This window comes from Pogoniulus pusillus, chromosome 23 (assembly GCF_015220805.1).
Source record: "Pogoniulus pusillus isolate bPogPus1 chromosome 23, bPogPus1.pri, whole genome shotgun sequence".
Lineage (NCBI taxonomy): Eukaryota > Metazoa > Chordata > Aves > Piciformes > Lybiidae > Pogoniulus > Pogoniulus pusillus.
This window is the reverse complement of record NC_087286.1, coordinates 7,088,726-7,102,363: the sequence shown is the minus strand read 5'-3', so window position 1 is coordinate 7,102,363 and position 13,638 is coordinate 7,088,726. Positions and strand designations below refer to the sequence as shown.

Genomic DNA, 13,638 nt, shown 5'->3' with positions numbered 1-13,638 from the left:
GGGCCGCAGGGGGCGGGGCTCGGGGCCGCAGGGGCGGGGTTAGGGGCCGCGGGAGGCATTGCCTGGGGCCGCAGGAGGGGCTCGGGGCCGCGGGAGGCATCGCCCGGGGCCGCAGCGGGGGCTCGGCGCCGCGGGAGGCATCACCCGGGGCCGCAGCGGGGGCTCGGCGCCGCGGGAGGCATCGCCCGGGGCCGCAGCGGGGGCTCGGCGCCGCGGGAGGCATCGCCCGGGGCCGCAGCGGGGGCTCGGCGCCGCGGGAGGCATCGCCCGGGGCCGCAGCGGGGGCTCGGCGCCGCGGGAGGCATTGCCGGGGCCGCAGCGGGGGCTCGGCGCCGCGGGAGGCATCGCCCGGGGCCGCAGCGGGGGCTCGGCGCCGCGGGAGGCATCGCCCGGGGCCGCAGCGGGGGCTCGGCGCCGCGGGAGGCATCGCCCGGGGCCGCAGCGGGGGCTCGGCGCCGCGGGAGGCATCGCCCGGGGCCGCAGCGGGGGCTCGGCGCCGCGGGAGGCATCGCCCGGGGCCGCAGCGGGGGCTCGGCGCCGCGGGAGGCATCGCCCGGGGCCGCAGCGGGGGCTCGGCGCCGCGGGAGGCGCTGCCCGTGGCCGCAGCGGGGGCTCGGCGCCGCGAGAGGCATTGCCTGGGGCCGCAGGAGTGGGCTCGGCGCCGCGAGAGGCATTGCCTGGGGCCGCAGCGGGGGCTCGGCGCCTCGAAGGGCATTTCCTGGGGCCGCGGGAGGCATTACCCGGGGCCGCAGCGGGGGCTTGGGGCCGCAGTGGGGGCTCGGTGCCTCGAAGGGCTTGACCTGGGGCCGCGGGAGGCATTACCTGGGGCCGCAGCGGGGGCTCGGCGCTGCGAAGGGCATTACCTGGGGCCGCAGTGGGGGCTCGGTGCCTCGAAGGGCATGACCTGGGGCCGCGGGAGGCATTACCTGGGGCCGCAGCGGGGGCTCGGTGCCTCGAAGGGCATTGCCTGGGGCCGCGGGAGGCATTACCCGGGGCCGCAGCGGGGGCTCGGCGCCGCGAAGGGCATTGCCTGGGGCCGCGGGAGGCATTACCCGGGGCCCCTATGGCGTTACGTGGGGCTGCGGCTCGGCCCCTGTCCCACCTGCCCTGCCGGGCCGCTGTGGCGTGGGGCAGCAGGACCTGTCCGTAGTGCCCGAGGGCAGCCGTGGCGCTGACTGCGTGGGGGGAGCGTTGGTTTGATGGAGGCTTCCCGGAGGGATCTGGGCAGAGTGGAGCGATGGGTGGGGCCGACGGGATGAGGTTCAACCGGGCCAAGGGTCCTGCCCTTGGGTCACAACGGCCGCAGGAACGCTGCAGGCTGGAGGCAGAGTGGCTGGAAACTGCCACGGGGAGAAGCAGCTGCGGGAGTTGGTGATGAGCCAGGGTGTGCCCAGGTGGCCAGGGAAGTCACCAGCATCCTGGCCTGGATCAGCAGAGGTGTGGCCAGCAGGAGCAGGGCAGGGGTTGTGCCCACGGACAGCTTGCACTGTGAAGACTGCGCCTCACATCCTGGGGTCAGGGGCACTGAGGGGCTGGAGCAGGGGCAGAGAAGGGTAACGAAGCTGGTGAAGGGTCTGGAGAGGAGGGCTGGGGAGAAGCAGCTGAAGGACCTGGGGTTGCTGAGCCTGGAGAAAAGGAGGCTGAGGGGAGACCCTGTGGCTCTCTGCAACTCCCTGAAAGGAGGATGGAGCCTGATAGGGGTTGGTCTCTTCTCCCAAGCAACAAGTGACAGAAGAGGAAATGGCCTCAACTTGCCCCAGGGAAGGTTTAGGTTTGACCTGAGGAACAATTTCCTCCCCTTGAGGGTTGTCAAGGCCTGTCCCAGGCTGCCCAAGGCAGTGGTGGTGTCCCCATGACTGGAGGGGTTTCAGAGCTGTGGAGATGATGTGCTGAGGGCCATGGTTTGGTGGTGCCCTGGCAGTGCTGAATTCATGGCTGGACCTGGTTTTAAAGGTCTCTTCCAACCTAAGCCATTCTGTGATCTCGCCCCTGGTCCCAGCACTGCCCTGTCAAGGTTGTTAGCAGTGATCTCACCCAGGTTCTGCCTTGCTCAGCCTCTTTGTTTTCCTTCCTGCTCTCCCAGTATCCAGACTGGCCCGTGAGAACAAACAAAGGCAAACAAAGAGGTGGCCTGGCAGGAATGCTGAGGAGCAGCTCAGTGCTGTGGTGTGCAAACATCCTCTGATGTGCACCAGTTTATGAGCTTTGTGTTTCCCACAGCTCAGGGCTCTGCTGTTTGCTCTCGGGGGTTTTATTTCCCCTCTGCCCTCAGCTGGTGAGGACATGGCCTGAGAAGAGGATGACTGTGGAGTTACCCCAGGTGAAACTCACCAGATCATAGAATCAAGCAGGTTGGAAGAGACCTCCAAGCTCATCCAGCCCAACCTAGCACCCAGCCCTAACCAGTGAACCAGACCATGGCACTAAGTGCCCCATCCAGGCTTGGCTTCAACACCCCCAGGGATGGTGACTCCACCACCTCCCTGGGCAGCCCATTCCAATGCCAATCACTCTCTCTGCCAACAACTTCCTCCTAACATCCAGCCTAGACCTCCCCTGGCACAACTTGAGACTGTGTCCCCTTGTTCTGTTGCTGCTTGCCTGGCAGCAGAGCCCAACCCCACCTGGCTACAGCCTCCCTTCAGGTAGCTGCAGACAGCAATGAGCTCTGCCCTGAGCCTCCTCTGCTGCAGGCTGCACACCCCCAGCTCCCTCAGCCTCTCCTCACAGGGCTGTGCTCCAGGCCCCTCACAGCTTTGTCGCCCTCCTGTGGACACGTTCCAGTACTGCAACATCTCTCTTGAATTGAGGAGCCCAGAACTGGACACAGCACTCAAGGTGTGGCCTGAGCAGTGCTGAGCCCAGGGGCAGAAGAACCTCCCTTGTCCTGCTGGCCACACTGCTCCTGAGCCAGCCCAGGATGCCATTGGCTCTGCTGCCCACCTGGGCACTGCTGCCTCATCTTCAGCTACTCTCTACCAGCACTCCAAGGTCCCTTTTTTCCTAGCTGCTCTCAGCCACTCTGCCCCCAGCCTGTAGCACTGCTTGGGGTTGTTGAGGCCAAAGTGCAGAACCCTGCACTTGGCCTTGTTCAATCTCATCCCCTTGGCCTCTGCTCACCCATCCAGCCTGTCTAGGTCCCTCTGCAGGGCTCTCCTACCCTCCAGCAGATGTCAGGTTGTCCCTTTGTCCCCAGAATGGCCTTGCAGGGTTTAATGGATGTGTGCAAAGGGTGAAGACTCCTTGGGGTGGGGGGTACACAAAGTTGTGATTAATAATAATTACTAATAAATAATCTCTTGATGCTGGCTTTGGCCATTGCTGAGTCCTGACTGAGAAATGGAGGAGAAGAGGGAGCCAAAGCTCCTTGGAGGGCTTGCTGCACCCTCCCGTGGGTGGCCTCAGGCCTTGGGTGCTCTCTTCCTATGAGCTATGGTTGCTGCTGGCCTGGATGGTTCCTTCTGGGAGCTGGACTCTGTCCTTCAGCTCAGTCAGAAGCTCCCTGCTAGTCCATGCAGACCTTCAGCTGCCTCATACCTGTCAGGATGAGGTGGTTAATAAGCAGCAGCCAGTTGCATGGCTTGCAGAAGATGATGCTAGTCAATGCTGCCCTCAACCTTCTCATCTCCACCAGGCTGTCCATGCCTGTGAGCAGGAGGTCCAGTGGAACACCTCTCATCATTGGCTCCTCAATGTCCTGGCTCAGGAAACCCTCATCCAGGCCACTTCTGCAGTGGTGGTTCCAGTTCTGGTTCCCACCAGTCAAGAAGGATGTGGACAGAGTGGAGAGGTTCCCAAAGAGGGTCAGGATGATGGTCAGAGGGATGGAGAACATGCTCTGGGAGGAGAAACTGAAAGGCTTGAGTCTCTTCTCCCTGGAAAGGAGAAGGTTTTAGAGGGACCTCATGCAGTGCTCAAAGGGTGGAGACTGTCTAGGAGAGGAGAAGGGCCAGTGGGTGCTGGGAGAGGCTTCATCTCAGCTTGGGTTGTGCACTCAGACCAGCTGTCACCTGCAGGAGCCTCGCTGGGGACATGGTGCCAGCCCCATTGCTGGGGGCAGTGAACCTGCCTGGGGGTGCAAGATAATCCCACCTGCCTGGGGTCTCTTCTCCACTGAAGGTTGCACCTGGATCTTTCCAGGGCCAGGCTGGGCTGTCCTGCAGGCCTGTGATTGACATCACCCATCCCTGGGGACTTCCCAGGTGCCACCCACCAGCTCTGACCTGGGCACACTTGTCCCTGCTTGATTTACAAGCTGCTGAGAGCGCATCCTTGATGGCCTCCACCAGCCAGGAGCTCTGAACCTGCCTGCGTGGCTTTGGGCTTCCCCTGGCCGTCTGTGGGGGTGCAAATCGGGGTTGAACAGAGGGTCACCTGCTGGCCAAAGGTAAACCTCCACCTCCTGGAGGTTCCTGCTTGCCCTGGAGAGGCTGATGGCTCCCACTGCTGGTGTTTGGCCAACCCCACCTTGTTTGCCTGAGGGACAGATGTCTTCACATCTCCACCCACCATAAAACACTTGCAGGGGGCTGGAAAGCCCCGGCCCTGGGGCAGGGAGACTTCTTCAGCCAGCCCTGTGGCACCATGAAGGTGACAAGCCCAACGTGGTGCCCCACTCCATCCCCATCCAGCCCTCCTTGGTGGTCACCTTGGGGTGCGCCTTGCCCTGGCGTGGCGCTACGTGAGACCATCACCTTCCTTGGTCCCACTCTGCCTTGGTATCACCCATGCCCAGGGCTGGGACACCCACTCTAGTGACCTGAGGACCAAAGGAGGGATGGACTTGGCTCCTGGCCAGATTTGGCCCGCCAGGAATTTCCTGGTGGCCCCGGGGAACGCCCATGGTGGCAGTGGCCATAAAAGGATCTCCCTGGTGGGTTGGGTGGCAGGAGGCAGGATGAGGCTGTGCCAAGGGCTGCCGCTGCTGCTGCTGCTGCTGCTGCTGCTGGGGCTGGTTGGAGCCACCACGCTGGGGCCAGATGCATCCCCCAGCGTGTCCCCAGCGCCTGGATCCATCCGCCCTGGGCTCTGGACTGTCCCCTACAAGGACATCGTCCTGGCGGCCGTGGAGCTGCTCAACACCAAGGCCATCTGGCCCCACGCCCTGCGGCTGCGGGACGCTGCTGCTCCCCACAGGGTGAGAGCTTCTGGGCATGGGGATGGCCCTCCTGGGGCTGGGGGCATCCAGTGCACCTGTCTCTGGGCTGGATGGGACCCCTCTCGGGCGTTGCATTTGGCCCTTTTGGGACTGGACCCATCCACTTTGCAGCCTGGGTCCAACCTTCTACAGGGATGGAGCCCACCCAGCTTGGGGCTGTGACCCATCTCCAGGCTGGACCTGCCCCCTCTTTGGGCTGGATCAGGCCCTTTTGGAGCTGAATCCACCCATGTTTAGGGCTGTGACCCATCCCTGGGCTGGATGTGACCCCTCTTGGGGGTTGCATTTGGCCCTTTTGGGGCTGAATTCAGCCTGTTCAAGGGATAGGTTCAACCTTCCATAGGGATGAAGCCCACCCAGCTAGGAGCTGAGTGTGACCCATCTCCTGCTTGGATCTTGGCCCTTCTTTGAGCTGGATCAGGCCCTTTTGGAGATGAATCTGTTCCTGTTTGGGGCTATGACTCATCTCCAAGCTGGATCTGGCCCATTCTGGGGCTGGGCCAAACTTTCCATAGGGATGGAGCCCACCCAGCTTGGTGCTGAGTGTGGCCTATCTCCAGGCTGGACCTGGCCCCTCTTTGGGCTGGTTCTGGCCTATCTGGGGCTGGATTCATCCAGTTTGGGGCTGTGACCCATCTCTGGGTTGGATGTGACACCTCTTGGGGGTTGCATTTGGACTATTTGGGGTTGGACCTATCCCCTTTGGAGACTGGGTCCAGCCTTCCATAGGGATGGAGCCCACCCAGCTTGGGGCTGTGACCCATCTCCAGGCTGGACCTGCCCCCTCTTTGGGCTGGATCAGGCCCTTTTGGAGCTGAATCCACCCATGTTTAGGGCTGTGACCCATCCCTGGGCTGGATGTGACCCCTCTTGGGGGTTGCATTTGGCCCTTTTGGGGCTGAATTCAGCCTGTTCAAGGGATAGGTTCAACCTTCCATAGGGATGAAGCCCACCCAGCTAGGAGCTGAGTGTGACCCATCTCCTGCTTGGATCTTGGCCCTTCTTTGAGCTGGATCAGGCCCTTTTGGAGATGAATCCGTTCCTGTTTGGGGCTATGACTCATCTCCAAGCTGGATCTGGCCCATTCTGGGGCTGGGCCAAACTTTCCATAGGGATGGAGCCCACCTAGCTTGGTGCTGAGTGTGGCCTATCTCCAGGCTGGACCTGGCCCCTCTTTGGGCTGGTTCTGGCCTATCTGGGGCTGGATTCATCCAGTTTGGGGCTGTGACCCATCTCTGGGTTGGATGTGACACCTCTTGGGGGTTGCATTTGGACTATTTGGGGTTGGACCTATCCCCTTTGGAGACTGGGTCCAGCCTTCCATAGGGATGGAGCCCACACAGCTTAGAGCTGAGCATGACCCATCTCCAGGCTGGACCTAGCTCCTCTCTGGGCAGGATCAGGCTGGTTTTGGGGCTGGATCCATCCCATTTCTGGGCTGGGGCAGTGGTGCTGTGGGTCCTTGAGGTGTCCTTCTCCCTTCTGGCAGCCTCTGGACCTGCAGCAGCCACAGGAGCTGACCTTCACCGTGGAGGAGACCACCTGCCATGCCCTGGGGACAGGCACCACCGCCTGCAAGAGCCTCTGGCTTGGGGTGAGGCTTCCTTGTGTCCAGCTGGGGAGCAGCTGATGGGGAAACTGAGGCATGGGAGAGCTTCGAGCTCCTCTTGACCTGCTCCTCTTCCTCGTGTCCCCTTCTCCTTCCCCACAGCCACTGACACACTGCCAGGGCTGGGTCTTCCTGGAGCAGCAGCAGCCCATGGTCGAGCTCTCCTGCAAGAAGGGAGCTGCTTTGGTAAGGAGGTGGCCAAAAAGGCACCATGTCCCCAACGTGTCACCCAAGGGCCTCCCCCAGACCTCCCCACCCATCTCCCTGGGTTTGATGTCTCTCCTTCTCCTCCCAGCAGCCCCGAATCAAGACCTCCAAGCTCAAGAACTTCTTCAGCAAGCTGAAGGAGCGTGTCAGGAGCTTCTTCCAGTGCAGGAATATCTGGATCCGTGACAAGCTCAACCTCAGAGTCCCCAGGCCCTGAGTGGTGACACCACTGTGACCCTCCCCAGCTCTGTGCCCCCCCACCCGGGTGTTCTGCTTCTAATAAATGCCCCTGCAATGCTGTTGCTGTCACCTCAGTCCTTGCAAGTCCCTGTCTCACCTCATACCCTCTGCACCCCTCTGGGGTCTCTGGAGGGTTCTGGCCCCCTAAATCCTCACCTGAGAAGCTAAAAGGGCTGGGGACAACCCACGGGGTGGAGATGTGTCCCCAAAAGAGGCAGGAGATGCCACCAGCCACAGATGGGACATGCTTGAAGTCCTCCTGTCCCATGTCCCCCCATGTTAACTGTCACCCTGTGAGCTGGGGAGAGGAAGCTGAGCCCCAGGGGTGGGTTCCCCAACCTCTCTGGTGGGAGCAAAAAGGGGGCACAGGCAGGTGGCCTTGGGGACAAGGATGCTGAGCTCCTGGGTGCTGGTAGTGCTGGCAGGGGATGGTGGTGGTGCCCTCCTGGCCTACACCCAGACACTGACCTGGGCAGTGAAGTCCTTCAACTTGCACCCCCAGTGATGATACCATAGGGACCTTGACTCAGTGGAGACCATGACACCTTGGGGACCATGAAACCATGGGGACCAGGACACAGTGGCAACCATAGCATCATGGAGAACATGCTATCTTGGGGACCATGAAACCATGGGGACCAGGACACCTTGGGGACCATGACACCTTGGGGACCATGACATCTTGGGGACTATGCAACCACAGGGACCACGCCACCATGGGGACCATCGCTCTGTGGTGATGATGAAGGGTGGGAAAAGAACAGTTCCTATTTCTGGGGGGGCTGAGGGCATAGGAGGTGCTCTGTGCCCTGTCCCCAGTGCTGCCCCCATGTCCCACCGCGGCCAAGCCCTTGTCCCTCAGCTTCCCCCCCCCCCCCCCCATCATCGCAATGGGCAGCGAGGAGCCTGCTTCACAGCTGCTGCGGCCACCACCGGCCCCTTTATTGTCTCAGCCAAAGCCCACCGAGCCCCTGGCGTGGATGTCGAACTTGATCCTGGGTCGGAAGCGCCGAATCCTGCTGAAGAAGCGTCCGAAGCGGCCCCGCTGCACCAGCACCGGCTGCCGGGGGGACAGCGGCGGCCACGGCGTCAGCAGCTGCGCCTCCGACGGACGCGACCCACGCCCACCACCCTGTGCCCGGGGCTGGTGGGACCCCACCTCCCACACTCCGGGGATCCTGCATCCGAGATCCCACCCAGGATTCCAAACCCGGGACCCCACACCCAGGATCCTGCATCCGAGATCCCACCCAGGATGCCACACTCTAGAGCCCACACTCAGGATCCTGCATCTGAGATCCCATCCAGGATTCCAAACCTGGGACCCCACACTCTGGATGCCACACTCTAGAGCCCACACCCAGGATCCTGCATCTGAGATCCCACCCAGGATTCCAAACCCGGGACCCCACACCCAGGATGCCACACTCTAGTGCCCACACCCAGGATCCTGCATCTGAGATCCCACCCAGGATTCCAAACCTGGGACCCCACACCCAGGATGCCACACTCTAGTGCCCACACCCAGGATCCTGTATCTGAGATCCCACCCAGGATTCCAAGCCTGGGACCCCACACCCAGGATGCCACACTCTAGAGCCCACACCCAGGATCCTGCATCTGAGATCCCACCCAGGATTCCAAGCCCGGGACCCCAGACCCAGGATCCTGCATCTTCCAACCTGGTTGATTCTATGATTCTGTGATTCTATGATCTGAGATCCCACCCAGGATTCCAAACTCAGGACCCCACACCCAGGATCTCACACTCAGGATCCCACACTCAAGGTCTCCCTGAGATCCCACCCAGCACTCCAAACCCAGGACCCTGCACCCAGGATCCCACACTCAAGATCCCCCACTGAGGATCGTGCACCCTGGATCCCACTCAAGACTCCAAACCCAAGACCACACCCAGGTCCCTGCCCTCAGGACCTCATCCAGGATCCCACACCCAGGATATTACTCCCAGGATCCCATGCCCAGGACTCTTGTGTGTCCCCCCAAACCCAGGATTCTGCTCCCAGGGTCCTGCACCTGGGACCCCATTCAGGACCCCACACTCAAGATCCTGCACCCTGGATACCACACACCAGGATTCCAAAGCCAGGACCCCACACCCAGGATCCTACACTCAGGGACCCATGCCCAGGGCTCCTGTGGGACCCCAAACCCAGGATCAAAATCCCTCATCCAACTCCCTGCGCCCAGGACCTCATCCAGGACCCTCCACCCAGGACCCCACCCCTGGGATCCTGTGCCTGGGACCCTTGTGCCGCCCCCACCTCTGGGATCTTGCACCCTGGCCCCACACTCAGCATCTCCCACCCAGGATTCACACTTGAGGTCTCACACCTGGAACCCCAGCACCCGTTTAGGACCCAGCACCTCACCCCCAGGTACCCATGAGTGCCCTGGGACTGCACACCCCACCCTCCACCACCCATGGGCTGGAGCCATTGTCGTGGGATGGGGAGAGGGTGGGATGGGGAGAGGGTGGGGTGGGGAGCAGGTGAGATGGGGAGAGGTTGGGGTGGGGAGAGGTTGGGATGGGGAGACGTTGGGGTGGGGAGAGGGTGGGATGGGGACACAGTGAGATGGGGACATCAGAGTGTCCTACTGGGCACAGCAGACTTTTGGGGATAGGAGAAAGGACACCACCTTCCACCCCCTCACCCATGGGTGCCCTCAGTGGGTACCAAGCACGGGTGGTGCCCCTTCGGACCGCCCCCCTAACTCACGTCGGAGCTGGCGTCGGTGCAGTGCATGTCGATCTCGGGGGAGCCGTCAGCGAAGCGCAGCGCTCCCGAGCACTCCTTGATGACCTGGGCAGGGGACGCAGCACCCAGCGTCACCTCCGGGCAGCGCCACCCTGAAGCGAGGTCAGCCGGGGGCCCCGCGGGGGTGCCGCTCCGGGGGTGCCCCTCTGCTCACCCCGTTCTCCTTGAAGGCGCAGTCGTCGGGGTTGCCGCGGGCGCTGGGGCCGCACTCGGTCTCCATCATGCTGAAGTTGAGCCCTCGGAGGCTGCTCAGCTCCACGCCCTGCAAGGACACCAGCGTCTGGGGGGGTCAGCAGCGGCTGACAAGGGTGGGGGGGGGTTGACACTGGTGGGGTGGCACTCACCGGGGCGGGCTCGGGGTCGGCGCTGAGCAGCCTGAAGATGTTCTGCACCTCGGGCTCCTGGTTGTAAGCCTCCACGGCCTGAGCCAGCACCTGGGTGTAGGCCAGGGGGGCAGGGGCAGGGAGGGCACAAGCCCCCCCCAGCACCACCAGCACCAGCAGCCAGGAGCTCGGCATCCTCGTGCCCAAGGCCGCCTCCCCCTGTCCCCTTTTATCCCCGGCCAGGGAGGTTGGGGAACCCACCCCAGGGCTCAGCTTCCTTCCTGCCCCCCCCCAGGAAATGCCTGGCCCCAGCCCACAGGGTGACAGTTAACTGGGGGGGACACACACGACATGGGACAGGAGGATCCTGAGCCACTGCTGGGACACATTCCCCATGGAGCTGGTGGCATCTCTGGTCCCCTTTGGGGACACCACAGCTCTGTTCCACAGGGTCTCCTTAACCTTCAGAGCTCCTTGAGGAGGGATTGATGGGACCACAAACCCTTGGAGACCCCAGCAAGGTGCAGGGGGAGGGAATGAGGTGACACAGGCACCTGCAGGGACGGAGGTGACACCAAGGGCATGTTGCCCATGTTGGTTAGGTGCCCTCTGGGCTTGCACAACCCCATCCTTGCCCCATCCTTGTTGCCCAACATCCCCCAGCTGTGCCACACCACACACACACTCTCACACGACCCCCAGCTGTCTTTATTGTATCTCCTTTGGGGACAAGGGACCAAGGGGTGCCCTTGGCAGTGACATGCCAGTAGAGTGGCGAGGACGTGGTGGTGGTGGCCTTGAGGAGGAGGAGGAGGATGATGATGATGGGTGACCTGGGCTGCTGGAGGAATGATGTTGGGCACTGCCACTGGGCTGCTGGGAGGGAGAAATTAGAGTGGGCTTCACCCTGCAGCCAAAGAACGTCCCCAAGAGGTGGGACACATCCCTGCTGCTGTCCCCAACCCCAAGGATGGGGGCACCTGCAGGCCTCACCAGCTCCTGGCTGCACTCCACCATCGACAGTGGCACGTCAGGGAGGAAGGCAAAGACGGAGACCTGGGCCCGGCACTGCTGCACCTGGGGCATGGAGCGACCCTGAGAGTGACCTGGGGACATCTTTGTGTGCCCCAGATCCAGGTTGTGGGAGGGACTCGGTGCCAGGCTTACCCTGCCCGGCCGGGGCTGGCAGCTGGCAGCGCGGCGCTCGGGGAGGCGCCGGGGGCAGGCAGGGCGGCGCGCGGTGAAGTTGAGGCTGAAGTGGGTCCCCCAGTCGAAGGTCTGCCGAGGTGGGAAAGGGATGGAGCCATGGGAGAAGGATGGAGTCATTTGGAACAGGATGGAGCCAGCAGGGAGGAGGATAGAGCCAGTGGGAAAAGGATGGAGCCGTTGGGAAAAGGATGGAGCTGTGGCAGAAGGATGGAGCCAGCAGGAAGGAGGATAGAGCCGTTGGGAAAAGGATGGAGCTGTGGCAGAAGGATAGAGCCATTTGGAACAGGATGGAGCCAGCAGGAAGGAGGATAGAGCCGTTGGGGAAAGGATGGAGCTGTGGCAGAAGGATAGAGCCATTTAGAACAGGATAGAGCCAGCAGGAAGGAGGATAGAGCCAGTAGGAAAAGGATGGAGCCGTTGGGGAAAGGATGGAGCTGTGGCAGAAGGATGGAGCCATTTGGAACAGGACGGAGCCAGCAGGAAGGAGGATAGAGCCAGTAGGAAAAGGATGGAGCCGTTGGGGAAAGGATGGAGCTGTGGCAGAAGGATGGAGCCATTTAGAACAGGATGGAGCCAGCAGGGAGGAGGATAGAGCCAGTGGGAAAAGGATGGAGCCGTTGGGGAAAGGATGGAGCTGTGGCAGAAGGATGGAGCCATTTGGAACAGGACGGAGCCAGCAGGAAGGAGGATAGAGCCAGTAGGAAAAGGATGGAGCCGTTGGGGAAAGGATGGAGCTGTGGCAGAAGGATGGAGCCATTTAGAACAGGATGGAGCCAGCAGGGAGGAGGATAGAGCCAGTGGGAAAAGGATGGAGCCGTTGGGGAAAGGATGGAGCTGTGGCAGAAGGATGGAGCCATTTGGAACAGGATGGAGCCAGCAGGGAGGAGGACAGAGACAGTAGGAAAAGGATGGAGCCGTTGGGAGCAGGGAAGAGGAGGGAAGCAGTGGGCAAAGTGTGGAGCAGTTGGGAAAAGGATGGAGCCAGCAAGGAAAGGATGGAGCCATCGGTGGCTCCCCGAAGCCGTCAGGGAAAGGTCCCCAGCCAGCTGGGTGCCAGACTTGGGGACACCCACCCCGTCCCCACCCCTCTCTTACCGTCCTGGTGACTCCCAGCACCTTGAGCAGCTTCAGCTCCTGCCCGTGGGTCTCCAGCACGGAGCGGGCCAGGTCGCGGGGGGCTGGCAGCCCCGGGGGCACCGCGGCGCCCGCCGCCAGCAGCACGGCTCCCAGCAGCAGCGCCATGGGCACCGGGCACAGCGGCGGCAGGCGGCTCTCGGCTGGCAATCAGCTCTGCGATCAGCTCAGGGGCCCCCGGCTGGGCTGGATTCCCCTCCAGGACAAACACGGGCCCCTCAGCCGTAGGGACGGGATCATGTTCCTGTGTTTGGCTTGGCAGGTGCCCACCCAACCCTGGCAGGGACGCGGAGATGCCGGAGCTGATCCCCCCTCTGCGGCCCCTTCCCTCCCTTCGCCTGCTCCTGATTTCATGGCAGGATGGCAGGATGGTGCCCCTGGGACGCAGCCTGCTGATTTCACGGCAGGATGGCAGGATGGTGCCCCTGGGACGCAGCCTGTCCCTGATTTCACGGCAGGATGGCAGGATGGTGTCCCTGGGACGCAGCCTGTCCCTGATTTCACGGCAGGATGGCAGGATGGTGTCCCTGGGACGCAGCCTGCCCCTGATTTCACGGCAGGATGGCAGGATGGTGCCCCTGGGACGCAGCCTGTCCCTGATTTCACGGCAGGATGGTGCCCCTGGGACACAGCCTGCCCCTGATTTCACGGCAGGATGGCAGGATGGTGCCCCTGGGACGCAGCCTGTCCCTGATTTCACGGCAGGATGGCAGGATGGTGCCCCTGGGACGCAGCCTGCTCCTGATTTCATGGCAGGATGGCAGGATGGTGCCCCTGGGACGCAGCCTGCCCCTGATTTCACGGCAGGATGGCAGGATGGTGCCCCTGGGACGCAGCCTGCTCCTGGTTTCACGGCAGGATGGCAGGATGGTGCCCCTGGGACGCAGCCTGTCCCTGATTTCGCGGCAGGATGGCAGGATGGTGCCCCTGGGACGCAGCCTGCCCCTGATTTCGCGGCAGGATGGCAGGATGGTGTCC

At 62.6% G+C, this 13,638-nt stretch overlaps 1 protein-coding gene and 1 long non-coding RNA gene across 6 annotated transcripts; one reads left to right on the top strand and one right to left on the bottom strand.

The window, feature by feature from the left end:
• Positions 1 to 6,652: 6,652 nt before the first annotated feature.
• On the top strand, positions 6,653 to 7,209 carry LOC135185524 (uncharacterized). Its single transcript, XR_010306523.1, has 3 exons — positions 6,653 to 6,752; positions 6,870 to 6,953; positions 7,066 to 7,209. It is a non-coding gene; the product is annotated as an uncharacterized LOC135185524 (long non-coding RNA).
• A 924-nt stretch (positions 7,210 to 8,133) lies between these two features.
• CAMP (cathelicidin antimicrobial peptide) lies at positions 8,134 to 13,087 on the bottom strand. Of its 5 annotated transcripts, XM_064162432.1 has the most exons (5): positions 11,485 to 11,796; positions 10,339 to 11,394; positions 10,149 to 10,256; positions 9,956 to 10,039; positions 8,134 to 8,274 (listed from the first exon to the last, which is right to left on the bottom strand). In XM_064162432.1, the coding sequence occupies exons 2-5, from the start codon at positions 10,510 to 10,512 to the stop codon at positions 8,164 to 8,166; spliced, it is 477 nt and encodes a 158-aa protein (XP_064018502.1). In that variant the 5' UTR covers positions 10,513 to 11,394; positions 11,485 to 11,796; the 3' UTR covers positions 8,134 to 8,163. The 5 variants fall into 5 exon arrangements, with proteins under 5 accessions (XP_064018502.1, XP_064018501.1, XP_064018500.1 ...); XM_064162431.1 differs by lacking the exons at positions 8,134 to 8,274; positions 9,956 to 10,039; positions 10,149 to 10,256 and adding an exon at positions 12,622 to 13,087 and having other exon boundaries at positions 11,005 to 11,190; positions 11,311 to 11,595; XM_064162430.1 differs by lacking the exons at positions 8,134 to 8,274; positions 9,956 to 10,039; positions 10,149 to 10,256 and adding an exon at positions 12,622 to 13,086 and having other exon boundaries at positions 11,005 to 11,193; positions 11,311 to 11,595.
• Positions 13,088 to 13,638: the final 551 nt, after the last annotated feature.